Genomic DNA, 23,507 nt, shown 5'->3' with positions numbered 1-23,507 from the left:
GTTCGTAGGTTTGTGGGTTAAAGTCAGGGTCTGCTATTCGATTCCATTGGTCGACTTCTCTGTTTTTATGCCAATACCAAGCTGTTTTCACTACTGTAGCTCTTCATTACCAGTACTTTGACTGAATTAATCTTGGGTCAAAATTGGAGGTGCTTGGGAAAGGGAGGGGTTATGTGGTTTGCAGGCAGGAGTGGGGTAGTAATGGTAGTTTTGTGTTATTGTTTATTTGATGCTGAACTCTCAGGCATATGTCACAGTACTTGACTGGGACTCTGTATTTCTTTGTTTTTAATTAAACCTGAATCTTTTCTGCTTTCTGTTTTTATTGCCTGTTAATTGGAATTATTGATATGGTAGCTAAAATTATTAAACCAAAGTTTAGGCTTCACTTTTGTCTTCTTTATCAAGACAAGTCAGAGTAGAGGGATTATTTTCTCAAAATAAAATGAGATGCTTTACTGTTTACTGAATATTTTATAAATCTTGGTACTTAAGTGTGAGAGTATACATTGTCTTTGTAGAGAAATCATATGTAGAAAACGGAGGTTCAAGCCTTTAATCCCAGCACTCAGGAAGTAGAAGCAGGTGGATCTCTTGAGTTCAAGGACAGCCAGAGCTACATAGACCCTGACTTGGGGATGAGGGAAAGAAAGAAAATAGAGTTTTTTACAACACCCAAGTTATTCTGAAAACAGATTGTGAAAGAAGAGAACTATGGAGAAAGGGTATGTTTTGATCTTATCTATGAGTAGAAATGGTGTAGCAATGACTATACTGCAAACTGAAAGGGGGTTTATTCAAGAAATTTATTGTAATTCTTAATTAGGAATCATTGTGTAGGCAGCATATGTTTGAATTTGTACAAAACAGACGGAAGAACATACCCGTCACTAAGCTAAAAGGAGCAAGCAGGCAATCATTTACATAGACTGTCCTGAACTGGCAGCCTGGAGAGTGGTTCTGTAGAAAGTCATTTTACAGTGACTCTTAATAAAATGAAGACAGGGCTGATTGGTTGGCTATGAACAGTCTTGTGTTCTCATTAAGCAAAGTAGTACAGTGCAACGTAAGTATTTTGGCTAATTTTTTAATCTTTTGTTCTTCATTCCAGGAACGTGGACCTTCCTCACACTTGCCACCCCCTCCCAAGTTGCTTGCACAACAGGTAGATTTTTAGATAAGTGTTGGAGAGTTGTATGCTGTGTCTGGTTTGTTTATGCTTTTCTTTTGATAATAATAACTTTTATAAAAAATATTGTATATTGTTCGCTGTGTCTTTGACGTGTTTTTATTCCAGTTCTTTTCATCATTCTTATCTAACAACCACAATGGGATGAGAGGCACCCAGCTGATAGCTTTCACTTTCACACTGGTAGTCTGTCTTCCTGCTGTCATTGCTTCTAAGGATAGCCATTTACTTCTTCCCTGGTCAGTCCTGTCACTTACTACAGTGTTATTTTTGCCATTTAAGAAAATCAAGCTGTCTTTATACCACCTTACTCTTCATCCTCTTGCATCATCTACTCAGTTTCTTTGTTCTCCATCACAGCAGAATTCCTTTAATGAGTTTTTAAACTTAGCTGCATGAGTCATTAGTTACCTCCATTCCCGTGAATACATGTGCATTCACACATGTACACGCTTATTCCATTTTCTAATAGATTAAATTTCCAAATACTAATATAATAAATAACATACTAAATTATGTTAAGAAAAAGTACTTTATAACAATAATGCAAATAGCTCATCAATAATTTTAGCTTCACAAAGGAAGATACTCTGAGTGTGGTCTGTGACTGAAGTGCTTGCTATATGTACCTGAGGATATGAATTCAAATGGCCAGAATACACACACACACACAGGGGAATTTATTTATTCATGTATGTGATGCGCCCAGTGATGAACAACAGTGACATCTATTTTAAATAAGGTACAGGCCAAAGAACCTGTGTTGTTCTTTGACCTCTATACACATTCTTTGCTCATAAGTAATGAGCACATTCATGTATATCATATATACACACATTCACAAAGAATATGTGAATGGCCAGTAAGCACATGGAAATGGTTTTGTATCTTTTAATAACTATGGTATACAAATTTAAACAACAGTGGTATTTCCTATGCATTTATCATTGTCATATAGTAATAAGGATGTAGGATAGCTTGTACACATGGTACAGTGCTCTGAAATCTGTAAACCTTTGTGAATAGTGCAGGAGGGCAGCTTGGCAGCTTCTTGTTAAGGAAACGTGACTTGAGAGTATCACTGTTAGTTTTTTATTAAAGAGAAATGAATGAAAATATACACATTTGTGTGTTTTTAACTCTTGTATTTACTTAGACTAAGAGCAAACTAGGATAAACATGTGTCATAGTTTCATGTACCAGTAGTGGAATACTAAACGGCAGTAAAGTGGTATAAGCCACCATAAAATAACCTCCAAACCGTTACAGTGCACTGAAGAAAACAGCACCAAAGATACAACTTTCTCTGCTTCAGTGAAATTCTAGGACAGGGAAAACTGTTATGGTTAAGGTATTTTTGAAAGTCATGGGTGATAGCACAAGTGTGAGAAAATAAGTTTCCTGTGTCTATCATATCCTTTTGTAAAATTATTTCTACTTTTTTAGCTTGTCTCTGATCTGTAGATGAAGCCATGAAAAGAGATTTATAATTTATATAAGTATATTTTTAGCCCTTCATGTGCTTTTCCTCATCCTATCTTTGCAGGTTTCCAGCTATGTTGTTAAGCTTTTAGTCATCATTTGAAAGCATCCATGAAAATCCTATCACTCACATGCTCCTCTAACTCTCTATTGTCTTCTGGAATCAGTTATCTCTCTTCCCAGACTGAGTTTTGAGAATTTACTTAGGGCGATTTCTTTGATAGCTATCCCTTCCATCTTGTTTCTTGTCCTGTAGTTCATCTTGCTGACCCTATTTCTTTTTATTTTAATGTATATGCTTTTGCAGGAGAATTAATTTCTTCTTCTCTCAATGGACCCTTCCCACCTCTCCATACTTATGGCAACTAACATTGGTCAAAAAAGTTATCAGGATAAATGAGATGGCTCGGTGGATAAAGGTGCTTGCTGAGTACTCTGGGGAATCCCTTTAATAGAATAATAAGAGAACTGATTCCCACAGGTTGTTCTCTGACCGCCAAATATACATATATGCACGCACAAATAGATATTTTAAAAAGTTAGTCCAAAAATTGAATTCTCATCTTTGTTTGGAATTTTGGTCTTTCAGCATCCCCCACCTCCAGATCGACAATTACCTGGAAGACAGGGCTCTTTTCCTTCAAAGTCTCAAGTACCTGATAATGATGAAATCTGGAAGCAGAGACGGAAACAACAATCTGAAATATCTGCAGCAGTGGAGCGTGCTCGTAAACGGCGTGAGGAGGAAGAGAGAAGAATGGAGGAACAGAGGAAGGCAGCGTGTGCAGAGAAATTGAAACAGCTGGACGAGAAGCTTGGTATCATAGAAAAACAACCATCTCCAGAGGAACTCAGAGAAAGGGAGAGAGAGAAGGAGAGAGAAAGAGAGAAAGAACTTGAAAAAGAAAAAGAACAGGAACGCGAAAAGGAAAGGGAACGAGAGCTCGAGAAAGAGCAGGAAAAACAGAAAGAAATGGAGACGGAAAGGGAACGAGAGAAAGAGTTAGAACAACAGAGAGAAAAGGAACAAGAACTGCAAAGGATGAGAGAACAGGAGAAAGAGGGTGAGTTGAAGGAAAAGGAGAAAGAAGAGAAAGTCGAACCCCAAGAGCCCATTTTAGAGCCTGTGACAGAAAAACAAGAAAGTGAAAACAGCTGTAATAAAGGTATGATATTTGGCCCACATTTTATAAATAGTTCATCTGTTCTACTTTATTTGTTAGTGATGGAGATTAGAAGCAGGTTTTTGCATATACTTGTGACATGGCATTCTCTAGAATGTATGAAACTGGTTTTCCTTTGGGGGAAAAAACATTTATATCTGACATGAATACTAGTCACGCCCTTGTAAGTTTGTTTTTAGCATAGGTAGTGAGTGATCTACACCGAGTTCTTCATATTTGTTCAGATGCACTAGTTTTGGTCATTACACTTTCCATTAGTCCAGTAGTTGGGGCGAGGTACATCGGTTTTTGTTTAGATAGGGTAGCTGGCCTGAAAATTGCTGTGTAGACCAGGCTGGCCTCAAACTCAGAAATCTGCCTCTATCTCCTGAGGACTGGGATTAAAGGTGTGTACTACCTCACTTGACTCTATCTGCTTTCTTAATACATATAGGTCACTTGGTTTTCATGTGGCTCATAACATGTAGATATTTAGTATCACATTAATATTTATTGAAATAAATGGGAAGTATTTGGACCTGAGTATTTATTATGAATATATTTGTGTATTGAAAGATTTGAATCTATGATCTCTGTAAAGTCCATAGAATCTGTTTTGATAGGATTATCTTGTACTATTTCTTTGAGCAGAAGAGGAACCAGTTTTCACTAGACAGGACAGCAACCGCAGTGAAAAGGAGACCACACAAGTGGCACAGGAAGTAGAACCTGAATCAGGGTCTCAGCCCCGACCTGCTGTATTATCTGGCTATTTCAAACAGTTTCAGAAGTCATTGCCACCACGATTTCAGCGACAGCAGGTAATAGTAAAATCAGAAATACTTCACCACTTACGTGTGATTGAAAATACTATTGTTCAGTTTTCTGATAAATAAAACAGAAACATTAAGCATAGAAACTTCCCTTATTTTTTTTTTCAGTACACTTGTTGAGAATTGGTTTTACTTTGACTTTCTTTGTAATGCCATTTTATCTTAAGTTTTATTTATATATACCTCTTCCACTTCTAGGAAATGAAGAGTTGCTCATGTCCATTATAAGAAAGTACATTTTTTTAATCTTTTGCCAGCTCTGTGCTAATTGTCTTTGTCTTTAAATATCACAAAACACCATTGTTTTCAAATACAAATGATTATATTAATTGGTCATAAGTAGAAACCTTTAACATGTGTGATTTTTCTTGACCAGGAACAGATGAAACAGCAACAGTGGCAGCAACAACAGCAGCAGCAGCAGCAAGGTGTACTTCCACAAACTGTTCCTTCACAACCATCTAATGGTTCAGTCCCTCCTCCACCACACAGGCCTCTTTATCAGCCAATGCAGCCCCACCCTCAACATTTGGCTTCTATGGGTTTTGATCCAAGGTGGCTCATGATGCAGTCCTATATGGATCCTCGAATGATATCAGGAAGGCCTGCTATGGATATTCCACCTATTCATCCTGGTATGTTGATAGTGGTTTGTCTCAGGTTTTTATTCATATTGTTTGGATTTTTTTGTTTTGGCTTTTATCCTTTCACACTCTTTTTGTCATAATTCCCTCAGTAATAGAAACCTATTAGGACCTAGAACCTCTAGGTCTTTATCATAATGTTATAGCTTTTACTGTAGGCATTGGTGCCAGCTGTCTGACAAGAACAAAGTGCTAGCTCTTCTTTCCATTTTATAGATGTATTTTAAATTTTTGAGATGGAAATTATTCTTGCTAAAATCTTATTAATATTCTCACTCAGCCAAATATTTCAGCATTTGAATTTTATCTCTGCATATGTATCCCTTTCTTTGAGTTCCTTCATTTACCATTTTTAACACTCGAATTTCCTCATAGATTAGCCAAAAGTAAGTTAGTTAGCCCTTTTAAAATAAATCTATTATCAGAATGATACTGTGGACAGTTAGGAGTGATTAGAAAGCTAATCTCAAATTATTTCTGATTCAAAGCATGGTGGCAGATGCCCTTAATCTCAGGACCCTAAAGGCTTGGGCCACAGAATAGTGCACTCAGGGCTATCTTGAAGGTTTCCTTTGTGTGTTTATATTTAAATCTCACCTTGATACTAAATATACAGTATTTGACTGCTGGGTTACATATTTTAATAGGATATTAAGCAAATAGGATGAGTAAAATTTTCTGTGGGAAATAATTTTCTCCCAAAAGTTGCCTTATTGGTATGATTCTTTTAGCTGTTTTTAACATACATAATTTTTTGCTTTAAAGTAAAGTGGGCCCATTGTGTTTCCCCCCTGGGTTTTGTTCTTACTAAAAAATTTTAAACAGCAATCAGTCTGTATGTTTTTATCATGGTTTTGTTTCCCATACTCTGTAATTCTTTTGTGTGTGTGAACTTTTTTACAGGAATGATTCCTCCTAAGCCATTAATCAGAAGAGACCAGATGGAAGGGTCACCAAATAGTTCTGAGACATTTGAACATATAGCGCGGTCTGCAAGAGATCACGGAATTTCCCTTTCCGAACCTCGAATGATGTGGGGGTCAGATCCGTATCATGGCGAGCCTCAGCAGGCAGCTACTCCCAAGTCAGCTGAAGAACCTGGAGATGCTAGGTAATGAATTATTTAAATGACCAGACAATTATTAGAATATTATACTTAAGAAAAAACTTTATAGTCTCTCTGAAGATCAGTCTAGGGGCCAACAATATTACTCAGGGACAAAGATGCTTGCCATTAGGCTTCATGATCAGTCTTTGATGCTTGGAACCTATATGGTGGAAGTAGAGAACCAATTGGTAAAAATTGTCTTTTGATTTATAGAGCTGTACCACGACACAAGGTCTTCCCATCTTCTGTCACACACACATGCTAAAAAAATTTTTTTTAAAGATGATCTGATGTCCCATTAATGTGCTTCATTTTTTTCTTTGGACATACTTTTACTTTTTGTTGGGCTGAATTAAATGCTTAGACTTAGTAGAGATGTTTTAAAACAACTCTTTACATACATCATATATAAAGAAGTTTACCTTCTTATACAGTCTACCCAGTGGGATGATAAAATTCCTATAGTGATGAAAAATGAGACATTTTCAGTCGTTAGAGAAAATATGTTAGACTACAAGGTAAAGATAAATAGTAGTTTATAGTGGGGCAGTTGGTGGTAAACGCTAATAATCTACAGCCAGAGAGTTGGGTTTTCTTTTATGGGATATAGTTTAATGATTATGTTGTATAGTTATTCAAATTAACTGGAATAGGCTTACTGACATATATTTGTTAGGGAATTGTCTTGGTGCATCAGAAATTCATATCTACATGGTCTAAACATTTTTTATTTAGTTGAGATTGTAACACCCATTAGATAACTGTACAAGGCCGTATTACTGCCTGCATTTACATCATTTTATAGCAGAGCTATAGAGCTTCATACTGCATGACTGAAATAACCCCATCATCTCTACATTTCAGATTACTTTGAATCCTCTACTAAACCTCATTCTGTATTCTACTTGAATGAGTTTGATGACTTTACACACACCTCATTTGTCCCTGAGTAATACTGTCTGTATATCCTGTTTTCATCATTCACTCATTATATAGACCTGCTCTGTTCTTCTCTTTGCTAAGCATTCTGTTTGTGAACAACTGTGTTCTTTGTGGTTAGGGTTCTTTGTTTTATATTTCTTCTTTATAATTTAAAATTGGGGGATTGTGGGAATAATGTTGGGGGGGTGGGGTATGTGTGTATATATATGTATATATACATATACATATATATACACAAACACATACATGTGGGAAAGATTGTTTTGTTGATTATATCTGTGAATTCTCGTCATCACAGGCCTGAAACTGCTTTGGACCATGAGCAAATTACTGCTGCTTATTCTGTGGAACATAGTCATCTGGAGACTCATGCAAAAACAGATGTTGTTAGAGACTCAGCTGAAACAGAAGGACAAAAGTTTTTAAGCAGATCAGTAGAAGATGTAAGACCTCACCATGCTGATACAAATGATCAGTCTGCTTGTTTTGAAGTAGTTGATCAAAAGAGCTTACCTAATCCTCCAGAAGAAAGGATCTCGGCACTAGAAAGTCAACCTGCCCGCAAAAGAAGTGTTTCCCATGGGTCTAACCATGCTCAAAAGGCAGAGGAGCAAAGAAATGAGCCCTCTGTCAGCATTCCTAAGGCTACCAGCAGATGTATTGATTCTAAAGAAACTGTGGAAAAGCCAGAGGAGAAACCAAGAAAAGATGGTTTTCTGAGATCTTCTGAAGGACCAAAACCAGAGAAAATATACAAATCTAAATCAGAAACTCGTTGGGGTCCAAGACCAAGCTCCAGCAGAAGAGAAGAAGGTAATGATAGGCCTGTGAGAAGGTCGGGTCCCATTAAAAAACCTGTGCTTAGAGATATGAAAGAGGAGCGGGAGCAGAGGAAGGAGAAAGAAGGTGAAAAGGTTGAAAAGGTCACTGAAAAAGTTGTTAAAACAGAAAAAACAGAAAAGAAAGATCTTCCTCTGCCCCCACCACCTCCAGCACCAACGCAGACACAGTCACTGGTTCAACCACCAGTTCAGCCAGAACCAGAGAAACTATCATCAACAGAAACTTCAGTTTTGGCTCAGAAGCCATCTCCAGATAATGAGAAGCCTTTGGAACCTGTGGCTAGTGTCCAGGTAGAGCCCGCAGTTAAAACTGGAAACCAACAAAATGTTGGGCTGCCAACAGTCAAAGAAGAAAAACAGCCTGAGAAAGTCATAAACAAAGACCTTGGGGCAGAACGACCTCGACCAGATTCTAGACCAACTGTTAAAAAAGAATCCCCTTTACCTTCTAGGACCTACTGGAAAGACGCTAGAGATAGAGAATGGTTTCCAGACCAAGGATATAGAGGCAGAGGCAGAGGAGAATATTACTCCAGAGGTCGAAGTTACAGAGGCTCTTATGGGGGTCGTGGCAGAGGAGGTAGAGGGCATACTCGTGATTATCCTCAGTATAGAGACAGTAAGCCAAGAGTGGAACATGGGCCTTCGGGACCTCTCAGACAACGAGAAGAAAGTGAAACACGAAGTGAGAGTTCCGATTTTGAGGTTGTTCCCAAAAGAAGGCGACAGAGAGGTTCAGAGACTGACACAGACAGTGAAGTTCATGAAAGTGCAAGTGACAAGGATAGTTTAAGCAAAGGCAAATTTCCCAAAAGAGAGGAACGGCCTGAAAACAAAAAACCTATTAAACCCCAATCTTTTAAGCCTGAAAATCATGTCCGAATAGATAATAGGCCATTAGAAAAGCCTTATATAAGAGATGAAGATAAATCTAAACCGGGTTTCCTCCCTAAAGGGGAGCCTACAAGGCGAGGTAGAGGAGGAACATTCAGACGAGGTGGAAGGGATCCTGGAGGCCGACCATCACGTCCTGCCACCTTAAGAAGACCTGCTTATCGAGACAATCAATGGAATCCAAGGCAAACAGAACCTCCTAAACCTGAAGATGGAGAGCCACCAAGAAGACACGAGCAGTTTGTGCCTATACCCGCAGATAGACGGCCTCCAAAATTTGAGCGAAAATTTGACCCAGCTAGAGAGAGGCCGCGAAGGCAACGTCCTACCCGACCACCAAGGCAAGATAAGCCGCCTCGATTTAGACGGCTAAGAGAGAGAGAGGCTGCTTCAAAAACAAGTGAGGTGTTGGTACCCACAAATGGCACAGTTAATAATGTCGTTCAAGAACCAGTAAATCCCCCTGGGGACATTTCTGGAAATAAGACACCAGATTTGTCTAATCAAAACTCTTCAGATCAGGCAAATGAAGAATGGGAAACGGCTTCTGAAAGTAGTGATTTTAATGAGAGGCGTGAGAGGGATGAAAAAAAAAATGCTGATGTGAGTTCACAAGCAGTTGTAAAAGCTGGAGAAAATGTTTTGCCTCCCAAAAGGGAAATAGCAAAGAGAAGTTTTTCTAGTCAGAGGCCTGGAGTTGATAGACAGAATCGCCGTGGCAACAATGGCCCACCCAAATCAGGAAGGAATTTCTCAGGTCCTAGGAATGAAAGAAGAAATGGCCCACCATCAAAAAGTGGAAAGAGAGGGTGAGTACTGTCTTTTAGATATAAAACTTGTACCTTTATGAAGGTAAAAAATAGGAAATGTTGGAAGTTGCACAAGGGGCTAATCTAGATAGAGGAACAAGACATTGAACTCCCCGAGTGCTATTCTCTATGCTTGAGAGTTAAGACTTACTGTGTGTAAGTAATCTTTACATGCTAAGTCACATCTAATAAAAGGGAAATGCTTGTACAGCCAGAAAAGAACATAGTTTCTTCATTTGTTTGGTGCTCTTGATACTAATGAGTAGCTCTCTTCATTTCTCAAGGTGTGTTTTAAGACTTGAATATGTTACAGACATATATCCTGGCACTCTGTGCTGTTTGCTCAAAAGTCCTTACTGAGTTGTCACATTAATTATATTCCCTTCTGAATAATTCAACCAGAGAGACTGAGAAAGCAAATCTCTGCCTATCCACCAGTGCTTGGGTGGCCAACATGGGTCCCATGGCATTTGGATATTTGTTTATTTTTAAAGAATTTTCAGGATCACAACTAAAGAATTTCAGGGGGATCACAATTTCAAAGTCATCCTTGACTAGACAGTCCAGAGACAACCCGGGAGATAAGAGACTGTTTTCAAAAAAAAAAAAAAAAGCCAAGATTAAAGTATGCTAAGGCTGCCCTTTTAAATATGAAAACGTTGATTATAATGTTAATATTGGTTTCAGTATTAAGAAGCCGAATGATATAATGTGAAGAAAAATCAGAGTGTCAGATATTGTAGCATGTAGTACACAATAATCATTCCTTAGGCAAAATTCCCAGGTATTTGTGGTGGTGGAGAAATCAGTGGTTCAGAGCTCTGACTACTCTTGCAGAGAACCTGAGTTTTATTCGCAGCACCTATATGGCAGCTGACAACCCCCTATAACTCAAGCTGGGTGACCCTCTTCTGGCCTCCTTGGGCAATTCACACGTGTACAGAAAAAATGCAGGCAAAACACCTGTACACATAAGAATAATTTCAAAACCATTGATTAGGAATTCAGTACATTATTGCACTGATCTTAGTTGCTTAGTTGCATGTGCTTAGTATTTCTAATTAAAATTCCAGAGTAATGGACCAAGTATGTTTTCTGAGTACCTGCTCAGTGCAGTATAAATTTCACTTTAAATGTTCAAAATACCAGGATAACAATAACAAAAGCCAAAATAATTTTTTGACTAGAATGAGTTACTAGAATTTCAAGTAATAATACTTATAATTTTGATCTGATTTTTGAGCTGTGGATAGTTTTAAACTTTCAGAAATATCAGTGGATCGTTGTAGTTGCAACAGAGTTTGGAAGGGCCCAGTTTGAAGAAATAATTTTTTTAAGTATTGAAAGTCATGTCAGACATTTAGTAATCATTTATCTTGAGCAGTTGTATAGATTGATATGAAGATTAATCCATAAGTTTTTTTTAATGTTATGTTTTTTCTTGGAATTTCTTAAAAATAAACAGAATTTTTCTGTTAGGGAGCAAAAACTAGGAATGTATTTGGCTTGTGAAGTGAGTTTTTAAGTTAAAGATGTTTTTACTACTATATATCAGTATGTCAACTTGAAGATATATATATACCAAATACTATAGACATTTAGAATCCTATTTTAGGAGTGGATCTAATTGTGATATGATGACAGATTTTTTTTTCCCTAGATCCATGTTATAGCTCATTTATAAAATGTTGGCAAATAAACATAATAACTTCCTTCAGCTAATTAGAATTCTAGAATTATTGAGGGAGAAATTCAAAGAGCTGGCCTGCTGTATTGGGGTCCTCAGTTTTAGTGAAGTTATACCTTCAGAGATTGCTGAGACTGACTGGGTCTTCTCAGTGCTAGTGTGTCTTGGGTATGACTTCACAAACAACCAGGAAGAAAGAGCACTGTTCTGTTGTTGAAGTTTGTGAAAATTCTCTCAAATTATTTTTTCTAGACCGTTTGATGAACAGTCCTCAGGCACAGCTTGTGTGGACCCTGCCAATGGTAACTCTGCACACCACCAGGAAGGAGCACCTAATGGTGCCGGACAGAAGAATTCCAAGGATGCTCCTGGGAAAAAGAGAGAAGACACCAAACCAGGTCCTAAGAAGACAAAAGAAAAAGTAGATGCTCTGTCACAGTTTGATCTCAACAATTATGCAAGTATGTTTCAGATTCTTTATTTATTTCTTGGTAAATTTAAGCAAACACTATGAAAACATAAGGAAAGAAAGTATTAGACATTTAAGTTAGATAAGAGCTGACTGAGAAATTCTAGCTTTCCTTAAACTAAAATAACACCTTTAACACTTTGTGAACATTGAGTACAAGTTTTGTTAATGATACTCCAGGAAGGATTCACTGTTCTTTGGGGGGGGGGGGCGTGGGGGGAGGCTTATAGTTGATCAAACCAGTAAAATTCCAAAACAGGCATGAGAAAGCACAAAAACACTGAGTGAAGATTTAAATTAGAACTAAAATTGTTCTGAACATTTCTTTTTAAAATGAAAAAAATAATAAATGGTCAACTCAGTTGTTAGTGTCCAGGAATTCAGGAAGAATCCACCAGGAAGACCATATTTGAACAAGCAGGAAACTTATTGAAAGGGGCTGCTATTTCAGAGAGGTGGCCTGTGTGGAGCCCTAAACATGTCCATAAGGCAGGCAGAGCAAGCAATTTCAAGAAAAAAACTGCAAGGGGCAACATTGCAACTTTAACCAATCATAACAACATAGGGTAGTATAGTTAGGGACTTTTCCAGGGTGTCAGACCCCAGCCTATTAGCGAGCCTTTGGGGTTCTGCCCTGGCTTAGTACCAACCAATCAGAGGAGGGTGAAACTTTTATAGTTAGGCTGTTTCCTGGACATTTGGGGTTAGGCCATTTCCTAGATATCTGTGGTGAAATAATTTTTTAGGGGTAATCGTGTCTCTCCCTCTGTTGAAATTGCAGCCTAAGTACAAATGGAGTTCCTGTTGCTAAGTTGAACTCAAAATACTAATTGATAACTTTAATGAAATTGGTTTCTAAGATAAAAGCAGAGGATAACATGATGGGAGACAGTGTTACTGTAGGCAAATTGGGAAACTTACAATAGAACAAGTATCAAATATTGTGGATAACAATCAGAAAATATTGGATGGAGAAATTAGCATAAATTATCTCAAGCCATATGATTTTACTTGTAATAGTATATGGTTTGACATTCATTCATTCATATAAACAAAGCTAAGCTAAACAGTAAGTAAAATCGAGATTTCTTAATGAGGTAGTAATAATGGAAGGTTAGCATAGGTAGTTATTCCTATATGAGATGTGTGTGTGTTTTCTCGATTCTTTTTGTGTGTAGAGTTTTGTTGTATTTGTTTTTACTAAACTCTGATTTGTTTGGACTTGGGTCTCAGATATAATTTCTAGGCCAAGCCGGGCGGTGGTGGCGCACGCCTTTAATCCCAGCACTCGGGAGGCAGAGGCAGGCGGATCTCTGTGAGTTCGAGACCATCCTGGTCTACAAGAGCTAGTTCCAGGACAGGCTCCAAAACCACAGAGAAACCCTGTCTCAAAAAACAAAAAAAAAAATAAATAAACAAACAAATGAATAAATAAATAATAAAAATAATTTCTAGGCCAGTGGTTCTCAGTGTGATCCTTGACTGTTTGCCCTATTAGGAAATTGTATAGAAATACAAAAACTTGTCTAACAAACTTACTGAATATGAATTTGAAAGCTAGCATTTGTAATTCATATGGAAAAAATGATAAAGAAATAGATGATCTTGATCGCATAGGAATTTTAACTTGGTATTTTAGAGCAGAGATTCTCAATGTGAGTCATTTTTCCACTCTGGGACGTTTGACAGTTTTAGTTGTCAGAACTGGGGTGAGTGATTGCTTACATCTAGTCAGACCATAGTAAGAAGTTATGAGATGTTGCCTCTCTCTCCTCTCAAAATACCTTGTACTTTCTTCACCCTTTTTGTGATGGTGTGAGGTGGACGAGTGAAGAGCTGAAGTATATATATATGTCTACTGTTAATTACAAGTTACACAGCAGAAGCATTGCAGTACCTCTAATTGATCTGGTAACTGCTTCCAAGTAGCTCATGGACAGGTATTCTCAATAAGCTGTACAAATGAATGACTTAGGCATCTGGCAGGATGACGTGCATCTTCACCATATCATTCAGAATAGCATGGGATTTAAACCTTAAGAAGTAAGGAATTTTACACTTAAATTTTTGACCCACAGCTAGAGCCCCGTGAAGTGAAAAACTGAAGTGAGTTTAGGATTATGTTAGTCTAGGTTGGTGTCTCATACTTGCAATGCTAATAACAGCTTTAAGGTAGAGAGGGAAGAATTCCAGGTTGCATAGTAAGTTCTAGGTTGGCTTGGTTGGCCCACATAATGTGACTTTATCTCAAAATAACAATAAGTAATAGAATTGTGATGAGCACTCTTAATCAATCTGAAATAATGTGACACGTACAAACGCCAATTTTAATATTTGTTTATTCATTTTTCCTTGGTCTGTACATAAAATTTTAAAACCTAAAAGTAATTGTTAGACTCTGTAAATTCCTACAGTACATTATAGCCTAAAGTCACATTTTTTTCTCACTTTGAAGCATTATTTAACAGATTTAGATTTGCTCTACTGTCTAAAGTGCAATGACTTCAGCCAGAATAATCATTAGTTAAAAATATGTGGAATTATCAATTTTAAATAAACTTATTTTATCCTTTAAGAGACAAAATTATTAATTCCCCCTTATTAGAATGGTGAGATGTATATGAAGTAAATTTACTACTGTTTAGAGCATTACATAGTTCTGAGGCTGAAAGACTGGAATACTTCTTATTTGCTTTTGTTTTTAAATGAATTAACTAGTGTTTGTGTTTTATACATTATAAGGAAGAAAAAAGTTCTGCTGAGAACAGTGTACTCTCAGCACTTGACAGGTTAGAAGCAGGATGGTCTGGAATTCAAGGCCAGCCTCAGATGTACAAGTTTGAGACTATTGGGCTGTATGACACCTTGTTTTAAATCTTTTTTTTTTTTTTTGTTTGATCTTCGGAGGTTTTTTCATTAATGTGAAATACTTTTGAAATTTGCTAGTTTTTATGGGCCATCTTATAGGGTATGAATTAAGTTATACTCAAAAATTCTTTGAAACCTTTTTTCATGCTTACAGGTGTTGTTATAATTGATGATCATCCTGAAGTAACTGTAATTGAAGACCCTCAGTCAAATTTGAATGATGATGGCTTTACTGAAGTGGTATCTAAAAAACAGCAAAAGCGTTTACAGGACGAGGAACGCCGGAAGAAGGAAGAACAAGTTGTACAGGTTTGAAGCTCACCATTTTGTTGCTAGTTTGCTTGTTCTTCAGAACATGTTATCAATGGTCAGGGTTTCTATCCATTCATAGTCATTTGTGTTTAACTAAAGAGTTGAGTGATTTTTATCTTCAGCCCTGGGAACTCTAAACCAAAATTTAGGTAATTTGAAAATGAATTAAATACTACAGCTTTTTTGCCTTAAAACAGACTCTCTTTTTCCAACGGTAAATCTTATGTGTTACTAATTTGTCCCATGGTAGGCTTTAAATTATCTTTAAATTAAATTGAGTGAGCATAGTGCAGTGATCCAAAAATGGGGGGAGGTCAAATTAATTTCCAACTTGGTTGAGTATTTCTGATTTGGGGGTGGAGGGTAAGCCTGTATATAAAACTATATGTCTTGTTTCTCTTTATCATCTTGACTTATAGTTTTAAATGTTATTAGTACCCTGACAGTTTCCAATTTTGGAAATTGAAATAAATAGCTAAGTTAGAAGTAGGAAGTAGAAATTTCATGCATGGTGCATTGTTTCTTTAGACATATTATTGACCAAAAAGAAATGGTTCTGTCATTTTTTTAAGGTGTGGAACAAAAAAAATGTAAATGAAAAAGGAAGAAGTCAGACTTCTAAACTCCCTCCAAGGTTTGCCAAAAAACAAGCCACAGGGACTCAGCAAGCACAAGCTCCAGCCTCAGCTCCGGTTTCAGTCCCCTCCTCAGCTGCAGTTCTAACAGCCCCTGCACCTTCAGTTCCAGCCTCCACCCCAGCTGCAGTTCCCGTTCTGGCATCAGCTGCTACTCTGGTTGCAGCCTCCACCCCAGCTCCAGTTGTAACTTCAAGCCCGGCTCCGGCTCCAGCCTCAGCCACTGTTCCAGTGTCCACTTCATCCTCAGTCACAGCCTCTTCCTCACCCCAAGTCTCAGTTCCAGCTCCGACTCCTATCCTTGCCTCCGCATCAACTACAGCCTCCGTCCCCATTGCCTCAGCTTCAATTCCTATCCTTGCTTCAGCCCTAGCACCAGCTTCAGCGTCTTCTCCAACCCCAGTAGTCTCAGCCCCAGCTGTCTCAACACCAACTGCCCCAGCCTCGGCCCCAGCAACCTCAGTTCCACTTGCCCAAACCTCTTCAGCAACCACTGCCCCAGCCCCAGCCACACCAGTACAGACTCAGATACAGACCCACAAACCAGTCCAGAGTCCACTTCCACCTCCAACACCATCTTCAAAACAGCCCCCACCTTCAATTAGATTACCTTCAGCTCAAACATCTAATGGCACAGACTATGTAGCCACAGGAAAATCCATCCAGACTCCACAGTCACATGGTTCTCTAACAGCTGAATTATGGGATAACAAAGTGACTGCTCCAGCTGTGCTGAATGACATCTCTAAAAAATGTAAGTAATGCAACAGAGAAGTATGGGGTAGGAAAATATATAGAAATAACCACTTTTGTTTTCTATTTTATTTAAAAATTAAATTAAAACTTTTTTTCCTAGTAGGAGCAATTGTTTCTTAGTTCCTTTCTTGAAATGTTTATTTCTATAATAAGCATAGTTAACAACAATACCTAGTTAGAACGACTATTTTCAGGAAACCATTATACACACCTGGTCAATTAGCTCAGCCAATATGAAAGTCAGTATGCGTGCTCTTCAAAAAACTAAAATAGTATTCATTGCCATAGGATTCAGCTCTTCCATTCCTAGGCATATATCTGAAGGGACTTGAGTCAGTAGGGATACTCAAGCTTTATTGTATTTATGGTGTATGGTGTAGAGAATTAAATTGTTTTATTGTCGGGCTACCATTGTAACTAAGGGTTGAGTGTATTAGACTTTCACATCTAAATTTTAATGGTCACATTTTTCTTACTTCCTTTTAGTGGGTCCTATTAGTCCACCACAGCCACCTTCAGTCAGTGCATGGAATAAACCCTTAACATCATTTGGATCAGCATCTTCATCAGAGGTGAGAATAGACTTACTGGCATTAATGGAGTTAGTTAGAAAGTTTTTTAACTAATTTCTCAAACTTCATTGTATCTCATGATAAACCTAGGGGGCGCCATTGAAACAGATTAAACTCAGAATTTCTGATCTATTAGGTCTGGGTTGGGTTTTGAGTACATTTCTATTAAGTACCCAGGTGATATTAGTGCTATTGGTCCTCTATATTTACAAGCTATTTTTCACCTTTAGCTAAAGGTTAGACATTTATTCTGATATCCAGAAAAGACATGTGGTACAGGACATAATATATAGTCACTATACAGGACAGAAAAGTATGTGATACAAGATAGAAAAGTATCTGGTATAGGACATAGTACAGTCATTATTTTCCAGGCTTTCATTATAGTCATATATAATATAACAATTTACAAGTTCTCTCATTGCTTACATATGTGCAGTATTGGTAAATAGTGTTTTTATCAGTGGTTATTCAGTGAATGAATGTTTAGCAAGTACTTTTTTGATGTGCTAACCATTCTTCCTTCTGAGTTTACAAAACTAGCACTGAGATAGAACTGAAAGACGCTTGTTCTCGTGGGTCTTATTATAGTGTAAGGAGAAATCAGCAATAGTTCTGTTTAATGAAGAGAACAGACAAGGATTTTTCTCAAAGTATATGGAAGTAGTTGAAAGTGGCCAGGAGTTCCTACTTGTGTGACATTTGAATAAAGAGTTGGAGAAGAGGGAGCTGGAGAGATGGGTCAGAGGTGAAGAGCACTGGCTGCTCTTCCAGAGGTCCTGAGTTCAATTCCCAGCAACAACATGATGGCTCACAACTATCTGTAGTGAGATCTGATGCCCTCTTCTGGTGTGCAGGCATACATGCAGGCAGAATACTTTATACATAATAAATAAGTAAATAAATCTTAAAAAAAGAGTTGGAGAAAATAAAGAGTAGGCTACTCAAATATCTGAGGAAAAGAAGTCAGTTACCAGTTCAGGGAATAGCAGTTATGAAAGCCATGAGTCAAAAACAAATCTGGTGTATTCAGAGTAGTCAGAGAAGTCCATATGCTGGAGTGAACAAAGAAAGAACAGAGTTCAAGAGGCTATGGGGCTTTGGAAGATGTGGAGAACCATTTTAGGGTGTCATGGATGCAGAGGAGCAGCAGGGTATGACTATAGATTGTTCTGTTAAAAACTGTTTTTGTGGGTGAAGAGGCAAGGGAGTTAAAAAATGTTGACAGTAGTCAAATGATAAGCCAGAGAAATGACATTGAGGGTCATTGAGCTAACATGGTAAAGGGAGAATGTCAGGAAAAGAACCATTAACTCCAGGCTATTAGTATGAACAGAAAGAAAGAAAAAGATGCACATCAGTTTAAAATGAGCAGCTACAAATGGATCAAGATTAGTGGTGAGAATAAGAAGTTCATATAGCTATATCTAAGATGTTATTGCCTGAGCACAGGTGTTAAGAGTGCTTAACTGCTCTTGCATAAGACCCAAATTTGACTCCCAGCACCCACATCAGGTGGATGGATCAAAGTTACCTGGAACTCTGGCATCCATGGGCACAGGTACTCAGGTGTACATATCTGCCCACACACAGATCATTATACATGATATGAGTGGAAATGTCGATTTAGTTAACTCTTAAGTCTGTAAGTCCGAACTGAGTCTGATTTGAAGATTTTGTTTGGGAAGTCATTAACATATCAGTAGCTTTGAAAGGTAAAATGAATTATGAAGATAGAAAATAGAAAAAGAAATGAAAAATAAGTGAGACTTTCCAGCTCAGAGAAATGTGGGAAGTGTAGATTCCAAGTAATGAGGGAAGCATCTGAAAAGCCAGGAGAAAGAAGGGTTTAAAGAAGAGGAGGTTAATTAAATGTGTCAGATACTACTGATAGAGCAAGTGGTACATGTGCTGAATTGAAGTTGAAATCAATGATATAGAAGCCACTGGTGACATTGGCATGAACATCTATTAGAATAAAATGTATGTGTGGGTATGTGTGCTGCTGTGGGTACCCAGAGGCCAGAAATATTCTCTACCATAGAGCTGTAGTGCCTGGCATCTTGGAGCCTGCTGACCTGGGTCAAGCTGCACAAGGAGTAAGTGCCCTTAACCCCTGAACCCTCTGTCAGGCCCATCTGGTACTTGCTTAGCCCTTTGGTTATCTTAGAGAACAAAAGTTACTGTTCCTTCACACACGATTTATAGAGTACTCTTAAAATTGGCTTTCTCTAGTAGTTACTGTTGGCCATTCTCTTCATTTAACTGCATATGAGATCTATTTTCTACATCATTAGTCATTTTCAGTTATAAATTGCTGTGTCATTCTCTTTTAAAACTGGCTGAAGAACACTTCTATAGAAATTTCAGTGTTTACTAAAATAAAATTTTGTTCTAAATTGTCAATTTTGGCTAGGCTTAAAAGTGACTTTAGTGAAGAAAAGTCATTTGACATGCATAATATAATTATCCACAGTAAGTTCAGTAATGTCCAAAAGTCGCTAATATGAAGTAGCAATTTATGAGTTTCTATAAATGCTTCATGCATCAAGTTTCCTGCATGCTGCCTTCCATCAATCACTGTTAAATGTTGTGTTCTGGCTTCGTTTGCCCTTTGTGCTGTTAACAATTTTACACTAACTGTTCCAATTTTTCTGAAACACTTTCTATTGGTAGTTTTCCTTTCTAGTATGTTTTGCTCAGGAATTTCCTCTACCATTCTTAAATGGCCATTCGTTTAATTCTGTCTTAGCTTTTCTTAATGTCCCCTATCCAATTTTTTGGTCCTTTATTTTATCCAAGAGAATCTAAATGATACTGCCTAGCACAAAGAATGTGTCCTGTCCAAAAAATTAGCTTTTTAATTAGTGACTTGATTCCATGGGTGTGTATTCCATCTCACATTCACATAGTACTTTATTTTTTTTATTTAAGGTTTTCTCTCAAAGCAGACTTCTAAGAAATTGTTGATACTGATAATTAATATCTTTGTTTTCCATTTATACCTTTGACATTTGTTGATTTTTGCATATGTTGTGCTAATGAAATAACTTGAAGCTTTTGTTGATTTTTCTCATGATCACAGATTTAGGACTTTGAACATTTAAACTGAACTCTTCTATTCTCAGTTAATATGTAGAAACTTAAACCAAGCTTCTATCTTGGTATTTATATGGCACTGTATATGTATTTCAATCAGGTCTGAACTTCGTTTATTATAATATACCAAATGTTAAAACATTATCTTATTAGGGAACAAGAAATGGTCAAGAGAATGGTGTTGAAATTGGAATTGACACAATTCAGTTTGGTGCTCCAGCTTCAAATGGGAATGAAAATGAGGTGGTTCCTGTGCTTTCAGAAAAACCAACCGACAAAGCTCCTGAACCTAAAGAACAGCGTCAGAAACAGCCACGTGCAGGGCCTATTAAAGCTCAGAAGGTGAGTATTATTGTAAGGAAGATATGATTCTGAAATGGACAAAGAAAATTGTTTCAAAATTGAATTTAATTTTTAATAAATTTTTCATTGTAATGTATTTTGTCATAACCATTGACTTTAGCTTCCAGATTTGAGTCTAGTAGAAAACAAGGAACATAAACCTGGTCCCATTGGAAAGGAACGATCATTAAAAAATAAAAAAGTGAAAGATGCCCAACAGGCTGAGCCAGAAGGACAAGAGAAACCCAGCCCAGCTGTGGTCAGAAACACAGACCCTGGAGCAGCAAAAGAAACCAAAGCAGTCTCAGAAATGTCTGCTGAAATAGGAGCAATGATCTCAGTGTCATCAGCAGAATATGGCACTGATGCAAAGGTATGCAATGGGAAAATCAATAATGTGCATTTTTATGCTGAGCATTGGTTTATGCTGCTTGTTCTATAGTATATTTTGTAGTATGCTTTTATATAAATATCTCTTAAAAATGTTACATTTTAGTAGAAGTTCATTTTTTTGAATAGCTTAAATAGAAAATTATAAGATCAGAATTCTTTCCCTTGAGATTTTAAGCATTTCAAAAATGTCTCTGTCTGGTATAGCTTTATCTTGCCTTATAATTCTAAATTTAACAGTGGGACACACTTGGAACAAATCACTGTTTCCGTGATTGAACACTAAAAATACTGACTTGCTTTTGGTTTCCACATTGAATGAAAGGTATATATATCTTTTAAAATACAATCAGCTGTCTTATGTCTGTGAGTTCAGGATCCATGACTCAAATCTGGATCAAAAATACTATTCCTAAAATATAGGGGGTAGTTACTGTTGTTATTAGAGATTTTTGCTTGCTTGGTTTTTTTTCTTGTTTTTTTTGTTTGTTTGTTTGTTTGTTTGGGTCTTTTTTTTTGTCTTTTTAAGCTCTTTACATCTGATGGCAGAATATTACATGTTGTTAGTAATGTAGAGAAGATGGTAGTTTGCATAAATATACTGTATGTAACATTTTATGTGAAAGACTTGACTATCCACATGTCTGCAGGCCCAGTATGTAACTAGATGTGCCTGTAAAGGCAAATTATGGGAAGTGACTGGAATCAGATACTTGAATTCATCTGGGGCATATATTGTTTGAAAAAGAAGGAAGGTGTGATATTTTTATGTTAATGTTTTGAGTTTTCTTTTTTAATTGTCAGACTTAAGATTATTCTTGATAGTAAATAATAATTCACAGAAATATTTAATCCTGTTGATAGCTTCCTACTTAGTGTTGTGAAATATGTTTTAAGTATGTGCAAAAGTTTATCAGCAATTGAGATGTCACTTGTTAGCCTACTGTTAGCGGATTGAAATTTTAGGGCATAAAGTTTTATGATCTCTTTCCTTCCAAAACAGCTTTTCTCTGTTCTATTAGATTGTCGAAAGGTGACCTATAAATCTGACTTTAAAAGAACTTCTTTTTGTCACTCCTCCACAGGAGTCTGTAACAGACTATACTACGCCTTCTTCTTCTCTGCCGAACACTGTGGCTACTAATAATGCAAAGATGGAGGATACTTTAGTTAATAATGTAAGTAACCAGTCAGAGATTTGACAGGTTTGCATAGAAAACTGGCTGTCATCTGATACTCTTCTTGTCTTATATACGTTGTCATGGCCAACATTTGACTCTTAACAGGGATGAGTTGATAGTAAGTTTGTTTATGAGCACTGTAGTAAGTATAGCTACTAAAATCAAAATTAGGCTCTCCCATCCTTAAAAGTTAACAGCTTTCTAAAGACTTGCGCAAAGGCTTGATTGTTTTTTTGTTTTTGTTTTTTTTTTTTGGGGGGTGGCTTTCTTTTATATACTACAGTTAATTTTATTTGGTTGGGTAATTTTGTTCACAATGATACTTCTTTTCTTTAATGATGCAATGAAGCCATACTCGTATAAGGTCTTTTTCCAAAGAATAAGCTTTGCCAGCATTCCTTTTGTGAAAATTGAACTTTAATGTATATATATGTATTCCAAATTGGATATTTTAAGTCAGTACAGGTGAAAAATAGTCTAAATATATTAAGTAACTTGTTGTGGTCACATGTACAGCATGATTTTGGGCATTTAAAAAGTTTCTTGTATGATCCTCGCTTTTGAGAATAAATAAGGGAAAAATCCGGTCATCTGATCTCCCTTTTAAATATAAACTTTTATAGTAATCGAGCGATATAACATTTAAATGTTGATTGTTCTTTCAAAAAATACTTTTATAGCTACAGTTAAAAATTTCTTCAAAAGGATTTTATCATTTTCAGTATAAAAATCTTGATTTTTGTCTTATATTTTTCCCTCATGCTGTCTATTCGTCCCTCTAGCATCAAGTATGTGGAATTTTAGAAAGGTGAGCTACATTAGGGGTCAGTTAATTAAAGTTATAGTCAAATCAAAACACTTCCACTGTATAACTGAGGAAAAGGAATAGAGTGGAATGAATTATACTTGATATTGAGCTTGATTAGCTTGTCCGTCCAGCTTTTAGAATTGTAAGATTGCTTCATTGCACCAAACCTGGAATCTACCACTCCCCTCTCCGTCTTTATGAGAAGAATTTTTTTTATATTAGGAAACATAGGAAAAAGAGCTGTTGGTTGGGTTTGAATGCTGGTTTCACTGCTAGGTTATCAACCATTAACATTAAAACAAAGTTTATGCTTTAATTGTGCCAACTTTGCTCATTAAAAAAAATTGTCAGATGTCGCATTTTCAGATGGGCTGCAGTGGTATGCGCCTTTAATCCTAGCACTCAGGAAACAGAGCTAGGCGGATCTCTGAGTTCTGTGATTTTGAGTCCAGCCTGGTCTACATAGTGAGTTTCAAGATAGC

General features: G+C 37.0%; 1 protein-coding gene across 11 annotated transcripts in view; it reads left to right on the top strand.

The window, feature by feature from the left end:
- Prrc2c (proline rich coiled-coil 2C) overlaps positions 1-23,507 on the top strand; it is a 74,858-nt gene that overhangs the window by 33,152 nt on the left and 18,199 nt on the right. For all 11 annotated transcript variants that reach the window (XM_013352511.2, XM_013352510.2, XM_013352507.2 and 8 more), the window contains exons 11-23: positions 1,112-1,165; positions 3,261-3,837; positions 4,486-4,655; positions 5,044-5,302; positions 6,215-6,422; positions 7,660-9,906; positions 11,846-12,054; positions 15,085-15,239; positions 15,815-16,631; positions 17,120-17,205; positions 20,458-20,646; positions 20,768-21,019; positions 22,122-22,214. In XM_013352511.2, the coding sequence (XP_013207965.1) occupies positions 1,112-1,165; positions 3,261-3,837; positions 4,486-4,655; positions 5,044-5,302; positions 6,215-6,422; positions 7,660-9,906; positions 11,846-12,054; positions 15,085-15,239; positions 15,815-16,631; positions 17,120-17,205; positions 20,458-20,646; positions 20,768-21,019; positions 22,122-22,214 (5,316 nt within the window). The remainder of the gene's footprint in view (positions 1-1,111; positions 1,166-3,260; positions 3,838-4,485; positions 4,656-5,043; positions 5,303-6,214; positions 6,423-7,659; positions 9,907-11,845; positions 12,055-15,084; positions 15,240-15,814; positions 16,632-17,119; positions 17,206-20,457; positions 20,647-20,767; positions 21,020-22,121; positions 22,215-23,507) is intronic.

The sequence above is a fragment of the Microtus ochrogaster genome (genome assembly GCF_000317375.1).
Source record: "Microtus ochrogaster isolate Prairie Vole_2 chromosome 6 unlocalized genomic scaffold, MicOch1.0 chr6_random_2, whole genome shotgun sequence".
Taxonomy (NCBI): domain Eukaryota; kingdom Metazoa; phylum Chordata; class Mammalia; order Rodentia; family Cricetidae; genus Microtus; species Microtus ochrogaster.
Note: the sequence above shows the minus strand (reverse complement) of the source record. Positions and strands in the feature narration are given on the sequence as shown.